Raw genomic sequence first — 15,154 nt, forward strand, 5'->3', positions numbered from 1 at the left:
TAGAATGTGGTACCAAATTCGCAAATAAATGAAACACCTCCAAAAAATAATACAAAATAAAAAACATTCTTACTGAAAATTCTATCGAATCCTGAGAGCCATTTACCGATTTTCTACCAAAAATTGCTGAGGTTTTACAAATTTTTTTAAAAGGAAAGTGGAAATACTGAACTGAGTTAAACTCAAAACTAGCAAATATTAACATGACACCATAGAGCTGACACCACCCATGCCTGGCACCCATGCCTTCTGAAGACTAGAGCTGGCACCCATGCCTTCTGAAGACGAGAACATAAATTCCATTTCAGAAACAAAAATACATTTGAAATGTTTACGGTTTTTTAACTTTAATAAATGAAAAATTGTTAAGGCTTTAATGAATAAATATCAGTATATGTCTATTAAATTGTCAATCCGCATTCATTTGATGTTTTTAAGTAAAATGCAAATCATTTTCTGTTCCAGAGGTAATGTTTTTTTTTCGGGGGGGGGGGGGGCGGGGGGAAGGTGATGGAGGGCAGTTGCCCCCTCAATAATTTGTAAAAATATTTGACAGTCCATAACGCTTGACTATCCAGATATGAACCTTTCTTGCCCCCTCCCCAAATAGAAATGCTGGGGATTCGCCCCTGTTCTGGTCTTGAGATGGCATAGGGGCTGTCGGCCCTACTCATAATAATTTTTGATTGTTTTTGGTTACTCCGTTATTTATTGTAATTTGTGTTCATTTGGGTTTCGTCTATTTACAGATGGTGATTTGTTAGTAATTGCATTGATATGCTGGTGACTTCTCAGTTAGAGGGGGTTAATCCGATAAGGTAATTTGGCATATCAAACTGTAAAACAATCAGGAGTGTATCAACTGAAATTTGACAAAATTAGTCACTTTTCAGGATTTCAATCATCAATCAGAATTGTTTCCACTTGTGAGCAGTGGCGGATCCAGGGGGGATTTCTTGTATCAATATTTTATACCATTTTAATTTCAACAGATTTATTAGAACTTAAACCCTCACCAGATTTTAGATTAAATCTGCGACCATTTCTATTACCTACCTACTACACATAATTGTCGAGGTTCCCTTTTAATTGCGGGTATTTCTTTGTTTGCAAGTTTGTTGAAGCAACCTATTATGCGCCCCCCTCTAAGAAAAATCCTGGATCCGCCCCTGCTTGGGAGGAACGCAAGAACTCAAAATTGAGGAAGTAGCATTCGAACACGACATGTTGGTTTATCAGTTGAGAAATAATAACGACATAGGAGAAAATGGTGGAACTTGTAACTAAAAGGTCTCTACAGCGAAAGGGTACCTGATTTTAGGAAAACGACTGACAGTTATTGCTGACTGTTGATTAGTGCTAATCTTTCCCAAAATAATTTCACAGAGATAATTTCAACAGAGACAACTTAAAATTTCGTGTAAAAGAGCCAATCTGCTTTTGTGTGTTCTTTTCCCCCAATCTGTGATAAAGTAGTAGCAACCCAATCTGTGATAAAGTAGTAGCGGGTAAATACTAGGCCGGGCAAAAAAGTTGTTCTTTTTGCTCTTCTTCCTAGCATGAACACACGGTAAAATGCGATTGGGTTAACATAACGTGTCATAAAAACAAGCTAATTAAAATAAAGTACACTTTTGAACACTGAAATGCATTACAGCAATCTATTTTTTTTCTTTAGTGGAAGCAGTGGCTTTAGAAACCTCTAAATGCCTATAAGCACGAAGTTTTTTAGTTCCCTTGGCTATTAGTTTAAGGGCATGACAAAAATTTCCAGGCAGTATACAATGTATTCCAATTTCATATTCCAATATCAATCATATTGATAAGGTGGAAATGATTTCATAAACAAAATTCAGTTACATTAACATAACGTGTTAACATAACGTGTCATAAAAAGAAGCTAATTAAAATAAAGCACACTTTTCAACACTGAAATGCATTACAGCAATCTATTTTTTTTCTTTAGTGGAAGCAGTGGCTTTAGAAACCTCTAAATGCCTATAAGCACGAAGTTTTTTAGTTCCCTTGGCTATTAGTTTAAGGGCATGACAAAAATTTCCAGGCAGTATACAATGTATTCCAATTTCATATTCCAATATCAATCATATTGATAAGGTGGAAATGATTTCATAAACAAAATTCAGTTACATTTAAATACAAAATTCTTACCAGATTGTAAATCAAAATTGATTACTCAATCAGAACTGGACAGCCTGACTCGTTTTGAATTACCATTCATTCTTTATCTACTGTTAGTATGTTAAATTTCCAACTGTTATTCTTTATCTAATGGACAACTACTTGCTTAAAATATATTGTTTAAATTACTAAATGAAGTTTAGGACACTTAATGATCATCTTGTTTTCTTTTCAGCGGCGATCCTCATGCGATTGGTTTACTTGATTTATTTGGTTTTGAGTGTGCAGAAACCAACTCCTACGAACAGCTGATTATTAATATCACGAATGAACAGTTGGCTTTTCATTTCAACCAAAGCATTTTCAGCTGGGAAATGGTAAGTTTTAGACGGGTGTCGTGTTAAATTATACAATATTTTTGTAGTTAATTTAATAATTTAATATCGGAGAGGACCCAGAGAACTTGACCGAAGCTCAGACCTCAAAGGCCAATGGCCTCCACGCTCTAAAAACAACTATGCTAAATCTGTGGCTGAGGGGACCATTGATGGATTAGACCTCCCACCCCTTCCGTATATTTTACCTATTTTTGGACGTGTTTGACATTAATATTGTTGAATATGTCGAGCAAGTGCCTTATCATAGCAGGATATTATTTTATCAGATGCCATCTTCTTTTCTCGGTGGGTATCTCATACCTTTGGAAACTTGGATAATCAGTCCTCCCTATTCGAGATAAATGTTTTCCAAAATTTTCAGTTCATTTTATGGCTTTTTTCACCGTTCTTATATCAAAATTTTCAATCGTAGTATGTACCTAGACAGGGTGGGATTAAGCTTAGGGGTAATTTGAACCTTCATTCCACCTTCCTATTCAAATTTCGTTCCACTCTTCCAATGCTCCAAGTTCTCAGCAAGTTTTTCTCATATGAGAAGTTCGGATGAAAGATTCTTGTTCATAACATTTCTACAATGCTCCAGCCTTAGTGGCTTCATCTGCCATTTGATCACCACCAATCCCTGGGTGCCATGGAACCCGTATTCCCGTAATTTGGTATCCATTGGAATCTAAACTCTTCAGAGATTAATAGCTGTTCAATTATCTTTTGCCGGCTCTGTATATACTGCAGAGTCATGAGGCATGCATGAATGTCAGATACGATATAAGTCCTTTAGTCCTTTAGCTGGTCCTTTAGCTGGACACTCTATTTTGGAAATTTCAGCCTGAGAAACTGTAACAATTTCTGCCAAAAGATAATTAACTATATTATCGATTTTGTCAAACCCAGGATAAAACAAAATCTTTCGTTCAAGCGGCTATCCCTAGCTCTAATAAAGTCGAAGTAAGAGAAACAACCATGACAGCAAAGCGAAAGTTAAAAAATCAATCAAGCATAAAAATGGTAAAAAAAGTAATAACACAAATTAGTGAAATATAATTTTAAAATAAAAATTTAAGCCCATGAAATAAAATGAAATCTATGCGATGCGAATAATGGAAAAGCAACAGAGGGAGGGGGGGGGTAAAATAATACTTGATAACTGTTCATGATTACCACAGGCTAAGAGAAAAGAAAGAAAAAGAAACCTAATGCAGACTCTGGGTCAAGCGTATTAATATCAATAATGGCAACACTATCACAGGCTAAAAAAAGAAAAAAAAAAATTTTTTTCTACGTAAATCACGTTAAAGTCAAAACAACTGATATAAAAAAGTCAAAATCATCAAGGATAAAGAAATAATCAGAAATCTTGACAATCGTAGAAGGGATTTTGCAAAATACTAGATTCATATAAGCATCACAAATGGGCAAAATAAGAAAGGTAATAGATAAGAGGGGGGAAATTTTATCGTGGCGATACACAATCAACTAAGAAAAGAGACGAAGCAATTGATTTTGGGAACAAAATCATCTCAACACGGGTTAAAATTTCAAGAGAGTCACTCTAAGTATTCCTATGACTAAGTATTCTCTTAAGTATTATATAGTATTTCTTTAAGTATTTCTTAAGTATTTTAAGATATTCATTTTCAGATATTTAAGATAAGTATTTAAGATAAATATTAAGTATTTATATTCTTTAAGTATTTCTTAAGAGTATCTCTTAAGTATTATATATCTCTAACTATTCAAGGATCGACAAGTCATCCACAAATATCCATCTTTGCGGTAAATTTTACTAATTTGACTAATAATGACTAGAAATAAGTGTGGTCCCAATAAGATTCCTTGCGAAATTCCACAATAAATAGGGACGGGGATAGAGAAATTACTTTTATATTTTAGAACTTGTAATCTATTTGAAAGGAACCATATAACAATATTTCCTAAGAGAGGGCCAAGTTCAAAGTTACCCAGTAATAAATGAATTAGGTTATTTTGGTCAACCAAGTTAAACACTTTCTTGAAATTGACTATAACTAGGTTTATTCAAACATTTTGATTCTCTAGGTTACATAGTATTCATATATATATTCATAGTATTCATAGTATTCATCAAGGGCACAAGGTGTTGGAGGTTTTCCTTAAATGACCAAATTGTTGGGCGTCAATGTGCGGACCACTTCTAACTTTAAGACAGTCACAAGGGAACCCTTCACAAAGTTTTGAAAGAAACTGGAGTGAGTGTAATAGGACGCATGTTGGGATAAGTCAAATTATTATATTTCTTTGGTACGGGTGTTATAAGCTAATTCCCAGCAACTTGGGAATTTACCACATTTTGCTATTTGGTTGAAAATAATAAATAAAGGTTCTTTAATTGTGTCGGAAAAGGCTTTAAACAAGTCAATTGGGATGTTCAAGGAACAAGCGTTTGATTTTCCAAGCTTTAAGATTTATTTTTATAATATCAAAGAGAGAAAATACGAGGAAGGAGGTATTGGGGGGAATAGTTGGATATGAGGCAGTGAAAAGGGAGGAGGATAAGTGAGACGTACAATTGAAGCAAGACAAAAGTTTAGGTCGCTGGTGATCTTATAGGGGGGAGTTGAAAATTAAATTCAGAAGGTATTTTTTCGCATAGCTTGAAAAAGCCTGGCTTGAGTCTTTTTTTATAAGTTTTTTAAAAGTCGCAGTAGCATAAGGCTTATCAGTAGAACATATTTATACTTTTTCTCATGAAAATAGGACTCATAATTACTCCTCAACAAATTTTGGCGGGAAAAATCTTGTAGTCAACATTATTTGTTTAATACAAATGAGACCTACTTTTTACTAGTAATACAAGAACCAAAATTTTAGAGTCTTGAGTCAATAAGAGGTCTATAGACAGTCTCAGTAATAGCAATGGACTTTCTAGCTTCAACCAAGAAAATAAGATGCTTTAACCAACGCTAATACACCCAAGGACTGCTTGGGTATACTAGTTGTCCACTACCCGATTTTCTGTCAAATACCAAACCATATGTGCAGCAAGATATCGTGTTACTTGGAGGAATCAATTTAATATCCATCTTAATTTGATTCCCACACTTTATGGTAAACTAGAACTACCTTTTAGGTCTCAATGACAGGATAATATTATCCTTGGGTCTCTACGATTAAGCATCAAAGAGTTGTGATGTCAACATGGTTTTTATTTTCTATTTTGAATCCGCTGCCATTGGGTACATTGATCATTTAAATGTAATTAAATAAAAAAACAAGTAAATTTTCAACTGATAGTAAGGAGCAATATTAAAAGTTAAAACGAGCAAAAATTATTACGTATATCAGGGGGTTACTCCTCCACAACACCTCGCTTTTTACGCTTAAGTTTTTTAGTACTTAAAAAAAAACTTCTTATTGTTCTAATTAAACGAACATAGTTTTTCAGGTGTCGTTCTTATCTCTCTTGATTGTTTATTGCTCTTAAGGTATTGGGATGGAATTTCAACTTTAGCGTAAAAAACAAGGTGTTGTGGAGTATTAATACTCTCATATACCCTACGTAATAAATTTTGTTTGTTTTATAGTTATAAATTGTGTTTATTTTAAGTTTCAATCTGGACAATTCCATCTGGACAATAATCCTGGTGGAAATTTACACCAGAAAATTACCCTTAACGTCTTCACGCGTAAAATTGTGACGGGGAAGAGATAGTGAGACATGAGCAGGATTTTGTATAGGAATTCTGACAAGTTCCTTCAGTTTAAGATTTCCCCTGAAAAATCCACCCCCTGTAAACTTCCCTCCCAATGGAAAATCATCCCCATAGGAAATCCAACCGGTAGAAAATAACCCCCTCCCAAATGCATGCGTACTCTTCAATAACGAATACTATACGTAAAAAATAGATAAATTTTGTAACTGAAAAACTTTTCTCCAGGGGCTATGGGATGCTCATATTACCCCCAAAGGCATAGTAATCCGGCCTTTCAACTATAATGAACAAATGGCTATTTCAGAATTTTGATAAGACGATTTTTTTTACAAAAAAGGGGCGTGGGAGGGCACCTAGTTTCCCTTCAATTTTAGTTTCAATTTAGGTAGGCCACTATAACTTTTGATTTCCATTTGAATGAGCCATATCAAGATATTCTAGGACCAATGGGTTGATACGATCACCCCTGGGGAAAAAAACGAACAAATGAACAAGCACTCATGATCTTTCTTCTGGCAGAAAATACAGAATTTCATATCTTTTCAGATCTCGAAAACAGTTTGAAAAATATTATTTTTGTTCTCCTGTAGAATTATGATCATACGAGATGCACCTTTTCATTTTGATTAAATAAAAAAAAAGACATTTTTTTTAGATGAAAGTAAGGAGCGAAATTAAAACTTAAAACGACATTAGAACGAACAGAGGCTTTTGAAACTTCTCCAGTAAGGTTCGCTGATACACTGGACATCATGTGCTTTTTACTAATATTCTATGACTTTAGGGGTGTTTCCCCCTTTTTTTCAGAAACCAGGCCAAATTTCTGAGGCTCGTAACCTCTGATGGGTAAGATCAAATTTATTGAAGCCAAATTTATTCAAATTTATTGAATGTATACATTTGAAATCAGCATAAAACTCTTATTATTTTGATATTTTTATTGGTATCATAATTCCGTTTTTTAGAGTTTCGGTTACTATTGAAACCGGTTGCTTTTTACTTACAGTTTGTTACCATGAACTGTTTGATTTGACAGCAGTATTTATTCTTCCTCTGCTGATTAGAATTATTAGGGACATACTTGCACACAATCTCATAATCTCATTACTGGAATCAAATTCCATAGTACTCTTTATTGCTTCTTCCGTAAGAAGATGATCCGTAGGTTGAATTCCTAAGATAAGCTTAATGACTTTCATAGCTGTTCCATTGTATGCTGATGTTTTCGTTAAATATGCAAGCCTTTCTGCCCTGAGTAAGGTGGTCATGTAGATCACGATCCGGACTGAATTGACCGAAACTACTGCTCCATATGACAGAATCGATCTTGCTTCTTAGTTATTTTAAATACATCATTCACGTGATGGTAGGACAGAAAACCTTATTGATTATGTTATAGTAAACTGAAGACTGGCAGGATCAATATAAGATAGTAAGGTATATAGGAGTGCTGTTATTGATGTTAAAAGTAAAAATCGCCATTTAGTAGTATTTGGGTTAATTTAAAGCTGAAATTTCGGAAGTTTAACTACCTCATGGGAACTTGTAAAGTTGGTAGACTCCAGGATAAAAATTTGAGAGAAAAGTTCCATGAATAGTTGAATACTAAACTTAAGAGTTTAAAATTTGACAATGTGGAAGATGGTTGGAATAATTTTGAGAAAACGATTTGTAAAGTTTCTGATACATCATATGAAAACAAAAGGAATGTAAAGAAAGTGAAAAAAACATTAAATTATGAATTAAGGAGGTGTGAAGTGAAGGCCCTGGATAAAATTGTAGAAGATTTAGAAGATGGAGGTAGACGGCATAATAGTAAAATATTGTGCTGCCATGTTAATAAATTGAGAGGAATTAGTCAGTCCGGACTTGTCCCAGTTAAAGATAGGAACAGGGCCACAATTAATGATAAGGGAAGAGTTAAAGAGAGATTGATAGAACATTTTGAAAATATGCTAAACAAAGATAGAGTTACAGGAAAAGATATAGAGGAAAATGATGAAGTTCACGATACCTTGGATGTGAAGGAAGATTTGTTTAGTTAGGAAGCGACAGTACTAAAAGGATAAAAAAATAATAAGGCTCCTGGGGCTGATAGTTTGGTAAATGAGTTCCTTAAATATGGTGGCTCTGAGATTAGAAATGACTTACTGAAGATTATGAATATAATTTTTAAAAAGGGGAAATATCCAACTATTTTAGGAAAACCTTAATTAAACCACTGTATAAGATAGCTGATAAGAGTGAGTGTGGTAATTATCGAGGCATTAGCCTGATCTCTATAGGTAGCAAATTACTTAGTAATATGAGGTTTTTTGGACTGAGAGATGCTGTAGACAAAGTTTGAAAAGAAGAATAGTGCGGTTTTAGAAAAGGCAGAGGACGTGTCCACCAAATTTTCACTCTTAGGTTAATAATTGAGATGTACCTGAGAGGTGTCAAACACCTTTGGTCCTCAGTTTAATAGATTATAAGCAAGCGTTCTATTCTATTGAATTTTTGTTAATTTTTGATCCCTAAAGTCTTATTCTTGGTTAATACAATGCATATTATTTTGTTTTTTGAGGGAGTTTTTGGCATAATAATTAAAAAATCAGCTTCTAATTTGAATTTGTCAAATTAGAAGTTGAATAAGGTTATCTCAGCGGAGGCTTTGATTGTATTCAATACAGTATAATTATTGCGTAAATCTAGGCTCAGTGAGAGTTGGGATATTTGGGCGTCCAAATGCACTTTTTGGGGTGTCTTCACCCCACCTACAAAATGACCTACAGCTGCTCCTTCAAGTTTGTGGCAAAATTACACATTTTACATGAAATAGGAACTTTAAATCTGACCATTAAAGAAATCTTCTACGACACAAATATGCCATTAGCCCTGCCCCCAATGGATTATGTAAAGAAAAATGTTAAATCCCTTATATTTTTTTAAAATTTATTGCTGTTAAAATGAAAATCCTTTTTACCGTATAAATGCCGTTCGCGATACTAACATTTTTTTTTCCATTGTTGTATTGAATGAAGAAAGTAAAACAGTTCAAAATAGGGATGATACCTTTTTATTGACAGTGAATAGATATAAAATTATTTAACTGGATATTTCGAACACATATACAGCGTTCATCATCAGCAGTAAAACAGTTGAGTTCTACTGCTGATGATGAACACTGTATATGTGTTCGAAATATCCAGTTAAATAATTTTATATCTATTCACTGTCAATAAAAAGGTATCATCCTTATTTTGAACTGTTTTACTTTCGTCATGGAAAGGCAGTGTGGTTTTCGAAGTTATCTACGTATTGAATCAATATTAAGATAATAGGATTTCTGATAGAAATGACCAAATGCAATAGAACATTTTATGCAAAACCTAGTTTATTATTTGTTCTGTGGAAAACAACCGTTTTTCGTCGATTGTAATTTTTTTCATGTAGAATGTAAAGTAGATGCTAACATAGATGGTAATATGAAATTAAGATTTTGTTTTCATCGATGATAACGTTTTTGGGTTAGAATTATGGAGGGATAGCAAAAGAAAAACTGTGAATTTGATTAGGTAAAGGGATAGTGGTGAAAAAGGAAGAATTCTCACCACCCGATTATATCCAATGCAGAGTCGTGCTTAATTATTCCCATTCTGAATATTCTAGCAAGATTGTAAACAAGAAGATATAGATTCAACTGGGTATACATTTTTTGACAACCGACCAATTTTAGATCTGTTACTGATGAAACCAGAAGGTGTCCTGGCGTTTTTAGATGAAGAATGCAAAGCCACTGGAGACAAATCTATGTTCTTAGGTAGGCTTTACTCATCGAAAAAGCTCCAATGTGCGAAAGTTATTGCGCTACTTATTAATTTAGGCATTCAAAATTCATCAGTCTGTTATATAGCAAAAATTATTAAATAGACCCATGTTAAGTATTGCTATTAATTTAGAATATTTTGTCTTATGTTGGTGTCCTCAATTCTTATTAGGAAAGTTTTGTTCCTGATGTTACTGTTAAGCTTGAATTACTGCACAGATTCAAACTCAGCTTGCGTCCATATTAATTCACATCTTAACTTAATTTTTTGGTTCTTTCAATTGTCAATTTTGTTTTTGTTCTTTATTTTCTCTTCCTTCCTCCTTTTATGCTTGTTTTTCTTTCTCCCTCCTTTTTTATAAGTTACTCTATAACTGTTTCCATGTGTTTTCTATTTGTATTCTTGTATGCGTTCATTTTATGCGTCACTCCACGTATTATGCTGCTGTAGAGAGAGTGTGAAAAATGAATAATAATACGCCTTAGATCATAATGGACTATTACTGTCATGATTTCCACCTATTAGTTGACCTATGACTTTCTAAATCTTTTACCCCTTGTGGTCAAAGCTTCTATTCTCAAGTATAAGTCATGGGTTCATTTTGTATCCTGGTATGAAATTCTGATGGGCAATGGCTCGCCACATAATAAAAAACGAAGCTTTTTCTATTTTGTCTATTCTGATTTAAAGCTTGTTGCTCTCTGGTTCTACAGCTGTTCCTGTTCTGGTTCTACAGCTACATATTTTTGACGTCCATATTATTGACGTCCATATTATGACGTCCATACGTCCATATTACTTGGCGCTCCAAGCCATTAAGGAATTAGGACCATTGTACTGGTCGTCACACTGGTTCTACAGCTGTTCCTACATATATTTGACCTATCCGTGTTTGCACTGATATTCTCTGCGTCAGGAGGTAGGAGATGCCCATATTACTTGGTGCTCCGAGCCATTAAGGACTTAGGACCATTGTACTGGTTGTCACACTGGTTCTACAGCTGTTCCTACATATTTTTGACCTATCCGTGTTTGCACCGATATTCTCTGCGTCAGGAGGTAGGAGATGTCCATATTACTTGGCGCTCCAAGCCATTAAGGAATTAGGACCATTGTACTGGTCGTCACACTGGTTCTACTGCAGTTCCTACATATTTTTGACCTATCCGTGTTTGCACTGATATTCTCTGCGTCAGGAGGTAGTTGATGCCCATAATACTTGATACTCCGAGCCATTAAGGACTTAGGGCCATTGAACTGGTCGTCAAAATCAGCTAAGGATGGACCTGGCCCCTCTTCGTGGGTCCTAACCCTATGACTCGCATCTCCAAATCTTACACGTTGTTTCTGTTTTCCTCTGTTGACATCGTTTTGATTTTTAGTGATATTTATTTACATGTGGTCAAATTTCTCTATTGGGTCATCGATATGGAATTTCACTTTCTACCAGAACAATAGCTTGTGCGAGATTTCCAGGTGTTCGTGATAGTATTAAATTAACTAGTTTTTTTTGGTAATTTCAGTGCAAATGCCTGTAATTGTACTTTTCTTATGGTTTTATCAGCTCCGCTTTTACCCAGCTGCAAACATACAGACATGCAAATTTTATCGACGTATTCACGAATATTCGCTGATGCATTACAATTAACTTCCTCAGTTTTAGGCTTTTCTGATTTACTTGCTTCATTAAATCTAGCTTTGAATTATTCGATAAGAGTGTCCATGTTATTTGCTCCTGTATCTTTTATTGATTCGAAGCATTGCAACGCACTTCCTCTTACTTAGGCTGATAAACATTTTTCTTTAGTCTTAAAGTCAAGAGGCTCAGTCAATCCATTGAAAAATTTTAATATTTTAATAAATTCATGCATATTGCTTGTTCCTGTATACTCCAGTATAATTTCTGCTCTTGCGAGAAATGCTGTATGGGACTATAATTTTATTTCGTCTTCCGGTAAAGCCATTTTGACTTAATTAAGAACCTATTTGTCATCTCGATTCATTTTCCCAATTGTCACAAGTTGTTGTGTGGTGAATTAACGGTTGCCAGTTGTTGTAATGGGACCTAGTCTTTTAGGATTGATCTTGTGGTCCCAAGCATGTCTGTGAGATCCCGTTAGAAGCTAGCAAGGCCAACTCGGATAGTTACAGCAGAGCGAATATCCTGTAGTTCCTTTTTCGATTATATTTTTTCATGATTATAGGCATTAGTATAAAGAAAAAAACGAGAAATGACTCATATAAGGGTTAACAGGCAATGAACATCAACAATTAAGCAATAAATATAAATTAGTAAATGAACCAATATTAAGTACCACTTATGCTCAAAACAATGTAGTCTGTCAAAAATTAAAAAAAAGTAACTTATGATTAGCAGTTAATAAAGCTAAGAGCTATGAATGTTAAGAGGCTCTGTTTAAGTTTTAGATTTGTTATTGATATTTTATTCCAGAACCCATTATCTCTTGGCTCTGACGTCCCTGTTTTACCACAATTTATTCTGTGTTTTGTCTCTATCTGTCTTTATATGAGAAGATTCCTTTGTTATTTATAAAAGATTTAAATGTTTGGTTTTAAACACTAAGGGGCTATTGAGTTGTTTCAAGGGACTAAGAGGCTATTGACTATTTGATAAACTTGATCCCATTCATTACATGTAACACATCTCGATCGTTTTTTCAGGCCAGTAAATCTTAGGATACCAATTTCAAAATAATTTGAAGTTGTTTTCTGGAAGATTTTTATACATAAAAAATACTTAAATATATTTACAGTGGCTCATTAAAAGATTTGTTTCTTAACTTTTCTTTGAAAAAAAGATTCTTTGAGAATTTTCTTATTAATTAATTTTTGTTTGTTTTTTTATTACCATTTTTTTAAATAGGTAATATAATGCACATGTCTTTAGTTTTTCAAGCATTCAAATAAAGAATCAAAATATCCGATTCTAGTTAATTAGTTCCGATTAGTGTCTTTTCATTTATTTGAAAATCCCCTAAACATTCCCTGGAAGTTTCAACTGAATACTATTTGCTATTTTTGATGTATCTCACACACACCCTGTCTGACAACCAGGATACACATAGTGTCTTTTAATAAGTTTAATAATACCTCTCAACATGCTGTGAAAGTTTCAAGTTAATTCTGTTGGCTGCTCCTGAGATATGGCGCACAAGCCGGATGTATATAATAATTGTTTTAATTTGTTTAATATACCCTAAAAGTTTTTACTAAATACGGTCAGCCGATCATTAGATCTTTATCATTAGCAAAATATCCTTAACTATTTCTAACACATTGTATTTTGACAACTTTCCATACGATGACGTCATCGTATGACGTTATGCGATGACATATGATTGTGAATGAATCTGAACAGCTAAAGCAAAACGCATGGGAAATGTCTGACGTAGTGCAATCTTAGTAGCAGTAACACTATAGTAGTTGTAGTCACAATCACAAGTAGTGCAAGCTGTAGTCACAACTTGTCACACTCGTAGTAAAACATTTTCAAACTTGCAGTTGCAAGTCATCGCAGCCACAGTTGCAAGCAAACACAGTCACAATTAGAAGTTGTAGCAGTCAAGTTGCATTAGTATTTAAAGTCTAAAGCAGTTGCAATCGTGGTCGTGAGTAGTGGCAGCCGCAGCTAGTGTGCAGTCGTAACCGTAGTATTAATAGTAAAAGTTGTCCTGTGACTGTAAGTACTACTGAAAGCTCTACTATTACAGCTAGAACTATTAAACTAAATTAAAAGAGTTTGAATACATCTTGCTTGTCAAAATGGCATAACATATCCAGGCTGTTAAAAGGGGTTATCTGCTATATATCACGAATGACTATGGCTATTAAGTTGATAATTTCAGGAAACAAAAATTTAGAGGTATCCTTGGGAAATCTACACTTATTCAGAAACGGCTACAAGCATTAAGTTAAAAGTTAAATGCATCCAGGCTGTCAAAACGACGTATCTTCAATGTTTCAAGATCAGTTACAGAAGGGTATCAAGACAGAACAGTCGGGAACTTTCGAGCAGAATATTGACCTTAAGGACACTATATGCATCCCAGTTATAAATGGGTGTATCTGCAATGTCCTAAAAACGGTTAATATTTTTAAGCTAGAAATCACACGATATTTCTATTGGCATGGCGAATTAAATCAAATGTACCAAATGCACTCTGATCCTCAGAATAGAAGGTTTGCTATGTGTTAAAAATAGTTAAGCGTATTTAGCCAATTTTTGAATTTAATAAAAAAAAACTATGTGCATCTTGGTTGTCAAAAAGGGATACATATAGTATCTAATGATCGGCTGATGGTATTTAGTTGAAAATTTCAGAGGATATTGAACTAAATCAAACTATATAATTTCCATCCAGCTTTTGTGCAATATCTCAGGAACAACCAACGGTATTAATTTAAAACTTTCACAGTATGTTGAGGGGTATTTTAAACTCATTCAAAAGACAGCATCCTGGTTATCAGAAATGGCGTGTGTGCGCTATCTCTTTAACAGCTTAAAGTATTTATTTGAAAGTTCCAGGGGAAAGCTGAGAGGATTTTAGATTACATCAAAAGTCACTTATCAGATCCAGATATTTTTTTTATTCGAATGCTTGAAAAACGAGAGGGATGTCCATTATATTATCCAGTAAAAAAAAAAAAAAAAAAAAAAAAAAAAAAAAAAAAAAAAAAAAATGGGTAATAAACAACAAACGGAAATTAGTTTAAAAACCTCAAATAATTATTTATGTATAGACACCTTCTAGAAAACGGTTCCATATTTTTTTTTTTTAATTGGCATCCTAGTATTTACTAGCCTGAAAAAAAGATCTAGATACGTCACATGTAATGAACGGGACTAGGTATATCAAATAGTCAAGAGCCCCTTAGTTCTTTGAAACTACTCAATAGTCCCTAAGTGTTTAATACCGAACATTTACATCTTTTATAAATAACAAATGAAGCTTAGTCTTATACTAAGCATAATGGAGTTTAGTATTTTGCTTAGTCTTCTAACTGCAGATTAAGTTGTGCCATATTTTGATTTGTGATTTATATATGTGATTTATATATGTGATTTATTTATGTGATATGTGATTTAAATATGTGCCAT

At 33.9% G+C, this 15,154-nt stretch overlaps 1 protein-coding gene across 3 annotated transcripts in view; it reads left to right on the plus strand.

Annotated features, from left to right (window-relative positions):
- Positions 1–15,154, plus strand: part of LOC136033973 (neither inactivation nor afterpotential protein C-like) — a 203,825-nt gene that overhangs the window by 84,371 nt on the left and 104,300 nt on the right. For all 3 annotated transcript variants that reach the window (XM_065715002.1, XM_065715004.1, XM_065715003.1), the window contains 2 exons: positions 2,375–2,516; positions 9,878–10,028. In XM_065715002.1, the coding sequence (XP_065571074.1) occupies positions 2,375–2,516; positions 9,878–10,028 (293 nt within the window). The remainder of the gene's footprint in view (positions 1–2,374; positions 2,517–9,877; positions 10,029–15,154) is intronic.

This window comes from Artemia franciscana, chromosome 12 (assembly GCF_032884065.1).
Source record: "Artemia franciscana chromosome 12, ASM3288406v1, whole genome shotgun sequence".
NCBI lineage: Eukaryota > Metazoa > Arthropoda > Branchiopoda > Anostraca > Artemiidae > Artemia > Artemia franciscana.